The 13549-nt window shown below is 52.8% G+C and overlaps 7 protein-coding genes across 7 annotated transcripts; 4 read left to right on the top strand and 3 right to left on the bottom strand.

Annotated features, from left to right (window-relative positions):
- Positions 1 to 395: 395 nt before the first annotated feature.
- Z520_11028 (inosine-5'-monophosphate dehydrogenase) lies at positions 396 to 2308 on the top strand (the record flags this gene model as incomplete). Its single annotated transcript, XM_016781519.1, has 3 exons — positions 396 to 594; positions 655 to 963; positions 1167 to 2308. The coding sequence occupies 3 exons, from the start codon at positions 396 to 398 to the stop codon at positions 2306 to 2308; spliced, it is 1650 nt and encodes a 549-aa protein (XP_016627297.1).
- Positions 2309 to 3124: 816 nt separating this feature from the next.
- On the top strand, positions 3125 to 4147 carry Z520_11027 (uncharacterized protein; the record flags this gene model as incomplete). Its single annotated transcript, XM_016781518.1, has 1 exon — positions 3125 to 4147. The coding sequence occupies one exon, from the start codon at positions 3125 to 3127 to the stop codon at positions 4145 to 4147; it is 1023 nt and encodes a 340-aa protein (XP_016627296.1).
- Positions 4148 to 4299: 152 nt separating this feature from the next.
- Z520_11026 (RNA polymerase II subunit A domain phosphatase ssu72) lies at positions 4300 to 5292 on the bottom strand (the record flags this gene model as incomplete). Its single annotated transcript, XM_016781517.1, has 1 exon — positions 4300 to 5292. The coding sequence occupies one exon, from the start codon at positions 5290 to 5292 to the stop codon at positions 4300 to 4302; it is 993 nt and encodes a 330-aa protein (XP_016627295.1).
- A 1387-nt stretch (positions 5293 to 6679) lies between these two features.
- Z520_11025 (uncharacterized protein) lies at positions 6680 to 8032 on the top strand (the record flags this gene model as incomplete). Its single annotated transcript, XM_016781516.1, has 1 exon — positions 6680 to 8032. One exon carries the CDS (start codon positions 6680 to 6682, stop codon positions 8030 to 8032), a length of 1353 nt encoding a protein of 450 aa, XP_016627294.1.
- Positions 8033 to 8902: 870 nt separating this feature from the next.
- On the bottom strand, positions 8903 to 9376 carry Z520_11024 (uncharacterized protein; the record flags this gene model as incomplete). Its single annotated transcript, XM_016781515.1, has 1 exon — positions 8903 to 9376. One exon carries the CDS (start codon positions 9374 to 9376, stop codon positions 8903 to 8905), a length of 474 nt encoding a protein of 157 aa, XP_016627293.1.
- Positions 9377 to 10329: 953 nt separating this feature from the next.
- On the bottom strand, positions 10330 to 11445 carry Z520_11023 (uncharacterized protein; the record flags this gene model as incomplete). The annotated part of the gene is made up of 1 exon (XM_016781514.1): positions 10330 to 11445. One exon carries the CDS (start codon positions 11443 to 11445, stop codon positions 10330 to 10332), a length of 1116 nt encoding a protein of 371 aa, XP_016627292.1.
- A 526-nt stretch (positions 11446 to 11971) lies between these two features.
- On the top strand, positions 11972 to 12964 carry Z520_11022 (uncharacterized protein; the record flags this gene model as incomplete). Its single annotated transcript, XM_016781513.1, has 1 exon — positions 11972 to 12964. One exon carries the CDS (start codon positions 11972 to 11974, stop codon positions 12962 to 12964), a length of 993 nt encoding a protein of 330 aa, XP_016627291.1.
- Between the last annotated feature and the right edge of the window lie 585 nt (positions 12965 to 13549).

Raw genomic sequence — 13549 nt, 5'->3', positions numbered from 1 at the left:
CAGGTCAAAAGCACAAGCCGTACGCAGAGTAAGGTAGCAACAGTGGATGGTCGAGCAGTCTGACTTATTTGTACCACACTTAGTGAGTCGAGGACAGAAAATCAAACCTGCAGTTTCTTGACTTTAACGCTTTGTTTACATCTTGGCCCGAAACGGATGGCGGGACACGGGATGCCAAGGCTGTTGAGAAGCTGCAGCCATGATTGGTCAACGGCTCGCACAAAGACTATTGGCTGTACAAGGGTCAGCGCCCTCCGCCTTTTCACTCAAAAATCCCCTTTCGATTCTAGACTTTCTGAAAAATTTCCCTTCCCTTGGAAAGGCGCTCCCTGACCCCAGCAGCCCAATTGTGTAACTCTTCTGCTGTACAACCCTCTTTCAACCTCACTGTCAAGATGCCGATTGCGAACGGAGACATCTCCAACGGCGCCGCCATCACGCGCAAAGGGGAGAAACTAGACTATCGGACAGCCCTCCAAGTCCTCGAGTCCGACTACGACACTCGCGATGGCCTCGATATTCATGCCCTTCTGGACTCGAACAAAAACGGTGCTCTCACCTATAACGACTTCCTCATTCTGCCTGGATATATTGGTATTGTACCCACCTGAATTCTCTTCGCTCCAACAACATGCTTCTAACCCTCCTGAACAGGCTTTCCTGCGTCTGAGGTCACCCTTGACTCTCCCATTACCAAACGAATCTCTCTGAAAACCCCACTTCTTTCCTCGCCTATGGACACTGTCACAGAGGATTCGATGGCAATCCATATGGCTTTGCTGGGCGGTCTCGGTATCATCCACCACAACTGCTCTGCCGAGGAACAGGCCGATATGGTACGCAAAGTCAAGAGATATGAAAACGGTTTCATCTCCGATCCCATTGTTCTCAGTCCCAAGACTACGGTTGGGGAGGCAAAAGAGTTGAAAGAGAAATGGGGATTTGGCGGGTTCCCGGTCACCGGTATGTTTCCCCAAGACCATCAAATGGTTATCTTGCCCCTGTCTTTCGATGATGTCCAAAACTATTTACCCTTTTAAACTTTCGTTCATCCGCAGCATGAACTTGCAATGGGGAATCATGGAGATTTCTGTCTGAGAACCACCGTGCATTCTGCATTTTTACTTTCGAGTTTTGGAATGCGCAGGAGCTGACAGCGCAATTAGAAAACGGGCAGCTCAAGTCCAAGCTTATTGGCATTATCACCACTCGCGATATTCAGTTCCACCCTCGTCCCGACGACCTGGTCACAGAGGTCATGTCGAAAGATCTGATCACTGCGCCAGCTGGCACTACTTTGGCCGAAGCCAACGACGTGCTTCGCCAGTCAAGGAAAGGCAAACTGCCCATCGTCGACGCAAACGGCAACCTGGTGTCCCTGCTTTCCCGATCCGACCTCCTCAAGAATCTCAACTACCCCCTTGCTTCTAAACTACCACATTCAAAACAATTGATTGCAGCTGCGGCGATTGGTACTAGACCCGAGGATAAGATCCGACTGCAGAAGTTGGTCGAAGCCGGGCTGGATATCGTGATTCTGGACAGCAGCCAAGGTAACAGCATGTACCAGATCGACATGGTTAAATACATCAAGGAAAAGTACCCCGAACTCGACGTCATTGCTGGAAATGTGGTGACTCGGGAACAAGCCGCGAACCTCATCGCTGCTGGTGCCGATGGCCTGAGAATTGGCATGGGCAGCGGCAGTGCTTGCATCACACAAGAGGTCATGGCTGTGGGACGACCTCAAGCTACAGCTGTCCACGCCGTATCGTCTTTTGCGGCCAAATTCGGCGTGCCCTGTATTGCAGACGGAGGTATACAGAATGTCGGCCACATCGTCAAGGGCATCGCCATGGGTGCCTCGACTGTGATGATGGGTGGTCTCCTTGCCGGCACCACCGAATCTCCGGGCCAGTCCTACATCAACCGCGAAGGCAAGCTTGTCAAAGCTTACCGGGGAATGGGCAGCATCGATGCCATGGAAGATAAGAAGGCCGGCGGAGGAGGCAAGAACTCCAAGGCCAGCAATGCCGGAACGGCACGATACTTCTCCGAAGGTGATCGCCTGCTCGTTGCACAGGGCGTCTCGGGAGCTGTCCTGGACCGAGGCTCTGTCACCAAATTCGTGCCTTATCTGCTAGCTGGCCTGCAACATTCTCTACAAGACATTGGTTGCAAGAGCTTGGTCGAGTTCCGCGACGAGGTAGCTAGCGGCAAAGTGCGGTTTGAGCTCCGAACCGTCAGTGCCCAAGCTGAAGGAAATGTGCATGGGTTGGACAGTTTCGAGAAGAAGCTCTACTCCTGAGAGGCCCAGCACAAAGCCGCAATAACAGCATGGCGAAGGCGAAGGGGGCGTTTGTAGGGCCAGGGGAAGTTTTGATACCTTTTGCCATCTGACAACGTTGCACATGATTTCATGATTGGAATGACATAGCCACAGACAGTTAAGACACATAGATCAGAGATGGTCCCAAGACCGGCTCCAGGAGTCACTGGGGGGTCGAGACATTCGATTAACTGATTTGTATACTGTGTTCATTCCCTGGTAATTGTATACGGTACGTCCCTGACCAGTATACGTTCCATAGTGCGAGTACATGTCCGCCCTTGAATCAACATGCATGGCATGGACCTCGGCGCGTTCTCGGCTCTGCAAGGCACGGTCTGATCCAACAAACTAATTACGGCGAGCTTCAAGCGTAAGCCGAGTTCAGACATGATCCATTCCCCATCTACTCCAAACCCCCACGGATCAAATGCTCTTTTTGTTCAGCCTCGGTCTTTATTATCTCACTCGTTTCTCCGTCTACAACCCATTTTCCCTCAAATGTTGGCGTTCCTCTCGACCTCGACATGTAGATTTCTGGGCAGCTCGTCTTCGTGTTCTTATATTCCTCTTTTAGACTCCAGTTGTGTATTTCTGTATCCGCCGCCGCCACGGTTATCCAATCCTCGCTTACCAAGACGTTCGCCCTCTCGGCTTCTATACTCAAACACCAGACAGTACTACTGTCAGCCATCTCGCCCCCGGTTAGACAGGGTGCTTCCATCCCTCACCACCCACCGTTTTCAACCTATTGGTAGTAACCGCGCGAACCGCTTCGGGGACGTTGCTGTCACCATGTCCGCAAAGAAACAGCAGAAGCCCAAGTTCGAGGTCAGAGGCTATAGCGAGCACAAAGCTCCCAAACCGGCTTCTCCCTCAGCGAGCACGATCCTCGTCTCCCCCAGCAATGAGATCCTCCTTCTTCACCGTGTCCAGACCTCTAGTGCTTTCCCCTCAGCGCACGTGTTTCCCGGAGGCAACCTAGAACCCAGTGACGGGGAGCTGCCGAGTGATCCCAAGGATGTGAATCGGCATCTGGAAAACATTGCCTATCGCACCGGCGCGATTAGGGAGCTGTTTGAGGAGACGGGGATATTGTTGGCTCGCGAATCCAAAACCGCAGAGTCGCTGCTCCCCGTCAGCACGGCGGTGAGAAAGGACGGCCGCGAAGCGGTGCACAAGGGCAAGATCCCCTTCAAGTCCTGGCTATCTTCCATTTCCCCGAACGCGGTCCTCGACACGGACCGCCTGATCCCGTTCACCCACTGGGTGACCCCGCCTAATGTACCCAAACGATTCACCACGCAGATGTACATCTACTTTGTCGACCCCTCGGAGAAGGGCAATCCAAGTGTCCACGCGACCGCGGATCAGATCGAGACCATGGCGCCAGAGTGGAGGACCGCGAGGGATTGGTTGAGTATGGCGAGAAGTGGAGACATCATCCTGTTTCCGCCTCAATTTCTCCTCCTCTACCTTGTCTCTGAGATCCTCGATGGACCCGGCGAAAGCGAGGAGGATATTTTGAAAAAAAGGGAGATATTGAAACGACGGATTGACACGGAAGGGAAACCGGTGCCATGGAAGGAGAAGTTTATTTCTCCCATCGGCATGAGTTTCGGCGAGGACGGCCGAAGCGTGCTTGCGCTCGATAAACCGGGTCCCGAATTGAAAGGGTCGGATTTGAAGGGGGACGACGAGTACGTTGTGATCGTGAAATTCAACAAAGAGGGACCAAGGGACGTGGAGATTGGTTTGAGAAAGGACGTCCTGAGGGAAAGGAGGGAAAAGGGAATAGAAAAGGCGAGTAAGATATAGAATGGTATGTGAAGATATTGTCGACCTTTGACTTCATGAGTATATATCGTGACTGCCAGTCCTCCAGCGCCTCGCTAAGTATTCAAGACGAAAGACAACGAACCACCCTGGCTCGACTTGTCATCCTGTGATCTGACTGCGACCTCGTCTCTCTAGAACCACGACAAGGTCCACAAGGCTGGTAAATTCGGCCAGCGTTCCTGCCATCTAGCAAGAATTTCAGGAACCTTCTCGTCAAAGCTCATCCTCGCGGCCCCGGTCCCATTCTCCCACCCCTGGGTGCCGCTTATTTGTCTCTCTTGGGTGGCCGCCTCGTTCAAGCTATCGGCCAGTTCAAGAATCGCTCCACCACCGACTAGCGCTTCTTCATGGTTATCCTTAATATCAATGTTGAAGACATGAACAGGCCGATTTAAAGGGGCCCCACGGTCGAGTAAGTTGTCCACCACGGCGTCCCAACATCGTTCCTCGCAGGTGAAGATCACGTCTACAACACCGCCCTCCGCTCCTTCAGCACCTTTGTCGCCGCGATTCAAGGCTTCCATCCTGGCTGCGCCAACGATCCAATCGTGAAACCGCTCGGGTCCCCATTTAATCTTCCTGTTTCGGTCAAGCATGTTTAATATTCCATTGTTTCGATAAAGCCGCGCATCTTGCGCGTTGAGTTCTTCGTACATCTTTGTGTAGGAGGTAGTATTGAAATTGTAGACCTGAGGTTGTGAGATAGAGGGGCCGGGTAGGCGGACGTAGCTACCTGTGCCGAAGGAGATGACTGGGTAGTGGTGCGTCGAGGTGGAGAGACGAAGATGAGCTTCCATTGAGCGATTGTTGTTGGAGGCACAAACCGTGCAAAACTTGAGCTTAAAGGGTATTTCATCTTGTGTAGAAGTGGCCGGGGAAGGAGATGTCGCAGCAGCAGGTGCGAGGGTCGCCTGCGTTGTTGTGGAGGGTGGTGTGGATGGATCAATGCTGCCGTCGAGGCCTGTCGGAGAGGGGACTTGAGAATGAATCTGTTCTGTCGGAACAGTCGCCGTGGAAGGGGGAGGGGCTTGAATTGAAGAGGGCGGAGGTTGTGGTGTTGGTTGAACAGGTTGTGGCGTTTGTGTTCGCGCCAGGAGGCGAGCACGTCGAGGGTCTGCAGACATGGCGGGGGAGGGATCGAAGTAAGGTTATTGCTCTACAACAAGCATGTTGTGACTACTGGATCCAGGTCAGTGGACTTCCTCGAAGGTGTTGAGAGACAAAATGTTCAAGAAGGCGCCGAAGCGGCTCGCAGTCAGAAGGTTGAAAATTGCGTATGATTTGTGGATGTCCGCAGCAGGAGAATAGGACAGCTCCAATAAAATAGTCATCACAGGATGCGTACAACAGATAGAAAGTGTTTGCTGGATTGGTCGAACTCACCTTTGTCCACAGCTCGGATGAAGGATGGTGATGAGGACTCGGAGAGGTGACCACCTAGTAGCCTATTGACTCGGTACTTTCGTATGTCAAAGTCAACACCCAAGGTCATCAAGATCGGAGAGCGCAGGGCAGAAAATTCCCGGGCCTGGATCACGATGCGGCTAAACTTCTCCATGGTCCCTTGGAAGCGAGAACTGAAGGAACGTAGCCTGGGCGGGACCTGGGCGGCATCTGAAACGCCTAGTGAGTGACTGTGGGGAGCCTGGAGTGCCTCTGGCCGCCTGTGGTTGGAGGCTGACCAGGGCCTAGGGTGCCCTCTTTCCCCCATTTAGGTGCCATTCCAGTTGGAGGCAGAGCCAGGGTTGAACGGCCCAGTTAAAGCAGTTACAGCAGTTGCGCCAGTCAACCGCAGGCAAGCCAGTTAAACCCATTCGCCTCTCACGATCCAGCTCCACGATCTCGACAACATTGCTCCTCTCCTTGTGAATACCATACTACCTGGTAGGTACCACGGAGTATCTCCTACTGCTTCTTCTTCACTCTGTTTACCAGGCTGGCGCTGACCATCCTGCCTTGCCTTAAACCGGCGCATTTCTTGTCATCCTCCTTACCACCACTATGCGCCATCGCCTGACTTTGCTGCTCTTCTAATCCCTTGGGCAGACTGCTTGGACTTTTGCCTGCGTTTCAGCCCATCACGTACTCTCTCTCACATCGCTATATTTAGATCTGGCGTCTTTCTCGACCCTCGCCATTCTCGCCTCGCCTAATCCTCGACTGCTTGACTCGACGTCCTCACACTGCTCATTATTCTAATCACGGCCCTTCAGCCGCTCGTTGCTGGCATCTGAAGACGCCTTCCAATCTTCCAGTCCTTTTCGTCGTTCTCGCCATTCTCCCTCTTCGTTAAGCGCGCGCTGTGCTTTCGATTCTCCAGATTCACCGCCGCCATTGGCACACTGGGCACATTAGCCGCCCACCGCTCACTCCTCGTTGCCCAGGTCTCGTGCCTATAGGTGCGCTTCAACGAGGCAGAACAATCCAATCCTTCTTCGTCTGCGATACCTGTTCCTCCTTAGCCATCTAAACATCTGGCGACCGGTCCCTTCCTTCTTGCACGCGGTCAGGATGGCGACCATCACAGCCTCACCACCTGCAATGTCTCCCCCGATGGCCGCGGCCACCACCTCTCCTCCCAGTCTCCCTCCTTTAATCACTACCACCCCAACTGCGCGGCGGCCGAGTTCGCAAAGACCAACTTCATATGCTGAGAGACGGATGTCGTCCTTTTCCACGAATTCAAAAGGTTCCTACCTTCCGCAGTCCCGGCCGACGTCCTATGTCTTTCCCGCCTTCCACTCGAGCCTACCATATACCCTCGTCCGAGACTTTGCGTACCTGACGACGCACCCTTTACACTACGGTCCTCCTCCCAATCAGTCAGGTCTCTCCACACCGGCGAGCGAGTCGAGGAGACTGTCGGATCCAGCTGTCTCATCATGGGACGAGTCCAGAGGTCAATGGTCGGCAACCCCGCCCTGGATTTCAGAGACAAACGCCAGCGGTTTTAGTCGAGATCGATTACCTGCAATGACTTTCAAAGACGATGGACCGCCATATAGCGAGGATGAAGATATTCAATCCCCCATCGTTACCACCAGCAGGCACAAAAAGCATAAATCCAATGAGCGAGGGAGATCGCCGGGAGCAGCTGGCCCCAATCGTGGTGTCGTGGTTAGCGCAGCTGGTCATCCAGAGGAAGCAGACGGGCCGGGCGAAGCTGTTGAGACCTATGACAGCAACACACTGAGATTCCCGTACGAGCCTCAACACCGAGATTCCAACTTTGCCAAGCCGCTGCAGCGCAATCTGTCCCCTTATGAGGATGAAGGCCCCGTGTCTGAAGACGAGTACTCGGACGCCGAAGACGATGCCCGATTCTCAAAAGACTATTCCTTCACCATTGCCAGTCCCGACGAGGAAATGCACGGCAAGGCTGTTGCACTCTTTGATTTTGAAAGCGAGCATCAAAACGAATTGCCCTTGAAAGAAGGGCAGATAATCCTGGTGTCATATCGACACGGTCAAGGCTGGCTGGTGGCCGAAGACCCCAGGACAGGGGAGAGCGGACTCGTGCCCGAAGAATTCGTACGCCTGGTTAGGGACATTGAGGGCGGTCTCCGCGGGCTGCACGCCGTGACTCTAGACGGTGATGGGAACATGGACAGTATCATCAGTCCTGTGTCAACGGATCCCAGCTCAATCAATACGCCAGTACCGAACAATCATGATTTTCCTCCTCAGCAGCAACACAAGTCCAGCAGTAATGGCGGTACATATGGCGAAAAGCATCCTCCAATCCAGTCGAACTTTAGTACCAGCAGTCGCGATTTCAGCCCATATCCCTTGCCCACCAAGGGCGATGATAACTCGGCAAAGGAGAGGGAAAAGGAACGAGAAAAGTCGACCGACATAAGCTAGCACCCTATTCCGGTCGTCCCCTCCTAACGGCCTCGCGCTCAAAGAAGAGGAGCATGATAAGGGGACGACGAAAAGAAGATGGTCAAAATCAGCCACACGCGTTAGACTGAGCCTGCGCTTTATGGGTGATAGCATGATAAATTCTTATTCTCTAATGTGTTGTATGATATGATATCCAATGGAGTATGCTAGATGGCAAACTCTCAACGGCCGCCCAAGTACACGGGCTTCGGGCGGGTTGGAATGAGCGACGCAATGTGAGCGTTTGTGACGGACGAAGGACGAGGCTACGGTACACATGAACTGGACAGCGCACCGGCGCGCCAAGGAGAAGTGTTTCCTGTCGATAGGAGGTGGAGCTGAGGTCGTTCGAAAGGAGCCGACTCTGGTCTCTAGATCTTCTCTAGCATTGCAAATGAGACCATCTCAGAGGGATATAGATACAGAGACACAACAATAGAAGAAGAACAAACTCAGACATTTCAAACCGTGTGAGTCGAGCGAGATCGAACAAGATTCGGCCAGAGCTATGATTTGCCTTTTTCTTCTCCTTGCCTAGACAATGGACACGTCTGATGGGTTATGCGAACAACATTTGATGCAGGTCTTTTCGCAGTCCACTCCGACATTCAAGGCTCTCCGATTCCACCACAGTCATGACAGGATGGACTGCTCTCATCGACTCGGCTTCCCATGTGAATGCCCACCCTTGCTCATCATCGGCAGTTTCAGAGGACCGTTCCAAAACGCCCTTCCTGTAGCACGGTCCGTTGTTGGCAATGGAAGAAGGGGCCGTCGAAGACCGCTTCTCAATGGAACAGTGACCATGACCACTGGAATTCCTTCCTTCCTCACCAGTCCGATTCCTGGTCATGGGCTCTGTGGCTGGGGGTGTCTCGCAATCCGGCTATTTTGCGGACTCACTGCATATTCCTTGTAATATCCGTCGTCCCAGTCGTCGACTCGCCTACGAGAATCATCACGACGTCCCGAGGAAGCTCCAGTGACTCTCCGGCTAACGCGTCGGCTGAGCTTTCCCTGCTCCTTCTCATACCTCAACCTCTCAATCTCCCTCCTGGACGCACCTCCGTTGGTGACCCGGTCGCTCCAGATCAAATGTTTTGGGTCGCCAGGGTACACCCCCTTGCGGACTTTTCTCTTGCGGTTGAAGTAAGTCAGAGAGATGTAGAAGCCGTGGATGTGCGAGGGGATGATGGCCAGGATGAACATGACGCAGTTGAAGATGAAGTCTTGGTTGGGGCCCGTGATCAGCAGCACCGCGAGCGGCGGGAAGAGGATGTTCAAGGTCGTGATGACCAGGCGTTTGAAGAGGGGGATTCTCATCGTGACAGATTGGTCATGCCCACATACAGGCAAGCGGTCTATGTCGATAGCCCTCCGCAGTAGTTCGTGTTGTGTCTGGCGGCCAATGCAGCGTGGGTTGTGGTACCCTTTTTGTGAAAATGCAGGAAGATGACTATTAGTCGGGCTCGGATCAAATAAAAGCAGTCAATATCAAGAATTTGATGTCGATGCAGCTTCACGACTCTACCCTTCTGAGCTTGCTGTAAGCCTGGAGAACAGCAGCCATCACGTAGAGACGAAGAACACCTCGCACAAGTTGAAAGGGGACTGCAGCATCGTCATCATATGTACTCTTGCACCAGCTGCCTCATGCGTCTCGACCTGTGGCGGTGCGCACGCTCACCCGTCCTTTCTAACGCAGGGACCTCTGGGCCCATTTGCCCAGCCAGGGAATACATCGTCGGGCCCAGTCCGCATAGCTCGATCGTACAAGAGAAAAACATGGCACAAGGAAACTCTCCGAAGCGTTGATCGCTGAGATCGTCGACTTCGAGAATCAGATAAGACGTCATTTTCTCCCGAGCGTTGTGGCTGATGGTCCTTGGCCCCCCAGTCGGCCCGAGCCACGACTAACGTTGCTGAACGGGCAGAGTGGCGTCCATAACTAGGTATCATGTAACATCAGGGTCTGGGCTTGGAAGAGGGAAGGGCGCAGAAGGTACCTAGGTAGGTACTATGAAGCTGATGATTGACTGTGCAGATGAGCTAAGGCGATAGAGGCGATGGTGAGAATCCAGCTAGATCCGATCCCTCGGGTACATTATATCGAATTGAGAATCTATGTGGTATTGCTTGTAAGGAGGGATCAAACACCATTCCAGTATCCCCCTTGTTACTTTACACACCCTTCCCCGTCAGTTAGCCGTGTTCGGACACATTTTGGAAGCCTCATGGCACGAATATGCATGTTGTTTACCACTTCACTCGACAGACTATCGTCTTCCAGTCACCATCAGAATAGCACTTCCCAACTGGCGTCTGATATCTTCGTTATCCACATCATGGCTGTCTTCGACCTCCCCCCACATCCCCGTCTGCCATCTGACCTCCAGGCTGGAGGCCTCGGCAGCCTCCTCTATGCCGAACCGCTTCTCACTGCCCTTTTGTTGCATATCCCGGAATTCCTCGCTCCACTCGATCAACAGTCTCGTGCCGACGAGAAGACTCTTGCCAGCCAGCACTGCCCGTTCAAGGGCGGCGAGCTCATATGCCGGCAGCCCAGCGATCCACCCGCGTATCACGCTTCTCGTCGTTTCATCCTGCTGCGTAGGCATGATGCTGTTTTCGTCCAGCACGGGCTTGATCTCAATACCAGGCCACACGGATGTGCTGAGATAGCTGATGATTGGTTTGGCCGTCCTGATCTGAACCTCGCGTAGTGACTCGGTCCGCTCAGATTGCATTTCCAGAGGAGACTCCGGCTTTTCTGGTGCCCAACATAGTAACGTGTCCGTGTCTAGATAACGCATCATGGTTGCAATGATTTCATTGCGGATCTTATCATCTCCTCGCGCTTCTGATTCAAGGATATCCTGCGCTCGAGCCGCTATTGAGGTCATAGGAATGTTATGGTTTTTCAGCGCTTGCTGTGCGGATTCGAGTAGATCCCATTCAATCGCGATGGCGTGTGCCAGGTGCGGCTTGGAGCGTGGGACTGTGAGGATGGATTTACCCGGTGTTCGCACGGGTCTTTTGTCCAAGTAGACTTGATACCCTTCCGGGACTTCTTTGACAATCACCTCTTTCCAAAACCTCTTCTTAAGCGGACTTGTTTTTGCCCCTGGCTGGTTTGCTGCGCGGAGCTCTTTGCCTTGTCTGAGCAACTCTGCTTTCCGTCTTCGTTCTTCAATTCGGTCTCCATATTGAGGAGATGTAGGCACAGGAGCACTGGGAGGTGGTCCGGTTGCGGTAATGGGGAGCGCAGTGGCGGATAATGAGCTGGTTGAGGAGATCCCGCGAATTGTTGGCGTCGCGAGCCAGCCGACCGAGGGGTGGCTTTTCAAACAGCGGACAGCGGATGATGATGCCCTTAGCATGTTTGTCCGCATCTTGTCCTCAGGATACTTGATACGGACGAAGTCAATTGAGAGAGCAGTCAATTCCTTGAAACCATCAACAAAATCTCGGGGATTACGATGCCAAGCTGCGCCATATCTCCGACCACTAGCACTTCAAGTTCAACATCATCGAGCAGAAATCATTTCAATTACAACCAAGCTGGAACTGTGAACAATGCCGTACAACTTTAGGATTGGCCCTGCGGTAAGTTTGCGTCGAGATATGATCAGAACTTCCTCCTAAATTAGTAACCTCCAAGATGTTCTCTGTCCGATGAGATCGCTATCAAGGGCGTATCGCGCCCTTCGTGATAGTACTTGCTAGGTTGGCATCCCCAGTCATTGGCGTACCTTGTCGACTTGACAAACTTCTCCCTCGATCTTTGTATTGTATAAGAAGCCTGTGTTTTCCTTCTTTTCCTCTCACACGCCGTCAATACTTTCCTATGTATCCAAGCCGTTAAAATATTTCCAAGATCGACTTCTCGCTCCGAGCGGATCGATAATTGTTATCACGATGGGATTCCGTGCTGTTAGAATCATAAACATCCCCTCAGACATTGGTTCCGTGTACTCTGGCAAGTCACGAGCTCCCACAGCCTTCAAAGCAGCTGGCCTGCAGGAGAAACTCGAAACTACGGGATGGCAAGTCGCAGAATCAACCGCCCTATCCAACGGTCCCAGCGAATGGACCCCGAGCGGGCGGGCCCCAAACGGAGCGCGGAACGAAGCAGCCACTGTTGCTGCTTGCGAGGAGGTTCGCCAAGCTATTGGAAAAGATATCATCGGTAACGACGAGAGCCGCTTCGCAGATGGTTTCCAATTGATTCTCGGTGGCGAATGTCTCTATTGTCCGTCCATCATGTCAGCATATTGGCATCATCTTGAAGGGACAGGGTTGCGCATAGGCCTCGTTTACATGGACGCTGATTGCGACTTGTACACCCCCACGGAACCCAACTCATCGGGTAACATTGCCGGAATGACACTGACACATCTGACATTCCGCGAGGGAGCTTTGAAGAGTATGCAGAAGTTCTCTCGTGCTGACGGCTCCGCTGTGGTCGACAACACCAACATCGTCCTATTCGGTCTGAACATTGACTCGGCCGCCAACAAGCGGGATCACTTGGGCTACCTCTTTGACAACAATTTCCGCGTCTTCACCTCTCGAGCAGTCGAAGTTGCGGCACAGGAACAAGCCGAGGCAGCTTTGAAATGGCTGGGAGACAGGGTGGACTACATCATCCTCCACTTAGACGTTGATGTGATAGACCCCGGGGTCTTCCCATTAGGCAATGTTCCAAGCTGGACGGGTCTCGGTTTTGAAGCGGCCATGGCTGCGGCAAAGACGTTCTTGAGAAGTGAGAAGACTATCGCACTTAGTATTGCCGAGGTGAACCCTGATCATGACCCGGGTCTGAAGATGACGATGCAACTCGTCGATCAGATTGTTGACGGTATGAACGAAAGGATGACATCCGGGGCTCAAAATCTCGGAGTGCAGTAGTCCAATGACTGCTCGTCAACCTCTGGACCAGAAACTTGATTCCCATGTTAGGACTACCATTCCGTTTGCTTATGGTTCGCCCTTGTAGCTTCGCGAAGAGTGAAGGTGCTTTGATTCCGCTTCGATCGAGGGCTGGCTTTGGACAAATTGAATACCTGCCGTCCGCAAATGCTCCAAGATCATGTGGTCTTTCTGTCCGACATAGTCTCTAGTCATCTTGGGTTCGGCATTTGGCGTCTGCAGGAGATGATTCCTGCTAGTCTTTTAGTTGGAGGTTCGGGGTGGGATGGGAAGGAAGGGAACAAACTACAAAGTCGGGTGGTATGGCTGTGAAGAGATTCGGTGGTGGAGACGCCTATATTAGAGAGGTCAACTATGAGGGACTGTCCCCTGCTGGAGCTAAGGAGCGTGGCTAACTATTTATCAAGAGAGAAAAAGAGAATGTCATCGGGTGCTATACTTCGCGGTCGCTCTGCGCCATCACACCCTTAAAAAAGAACTATTTGTTCCACACCGTCGTTTTTCTTTTTGGTCAAGCGGCCAACTCTTCTTCCCGCTGTGTACCCGAAACCCCACTGGCTGGAC

The sequence above is a fragment of the Fonsecaea multimorphosa genome, assembly GCF_000836435.1.
Source record: "Fonsecaea multimorphosa CBS 102226 unplaced genomic scaffold supercont1.35, whole genome shotgun sequence".
NCBI classification, from domain to species: Eukaryota; Fungi; Ascomycota; class Eurotiomycetes; order Chaetothyriales; family Herpotrichiellaceae; genus Fonsecaea; species Fonsecaea multimorphosa.
The sequence above is the reverse complement of the archived record's forward strand: the minus strand, read 5'-3'. Positions and strand labels throughout refer to the sequence as shown.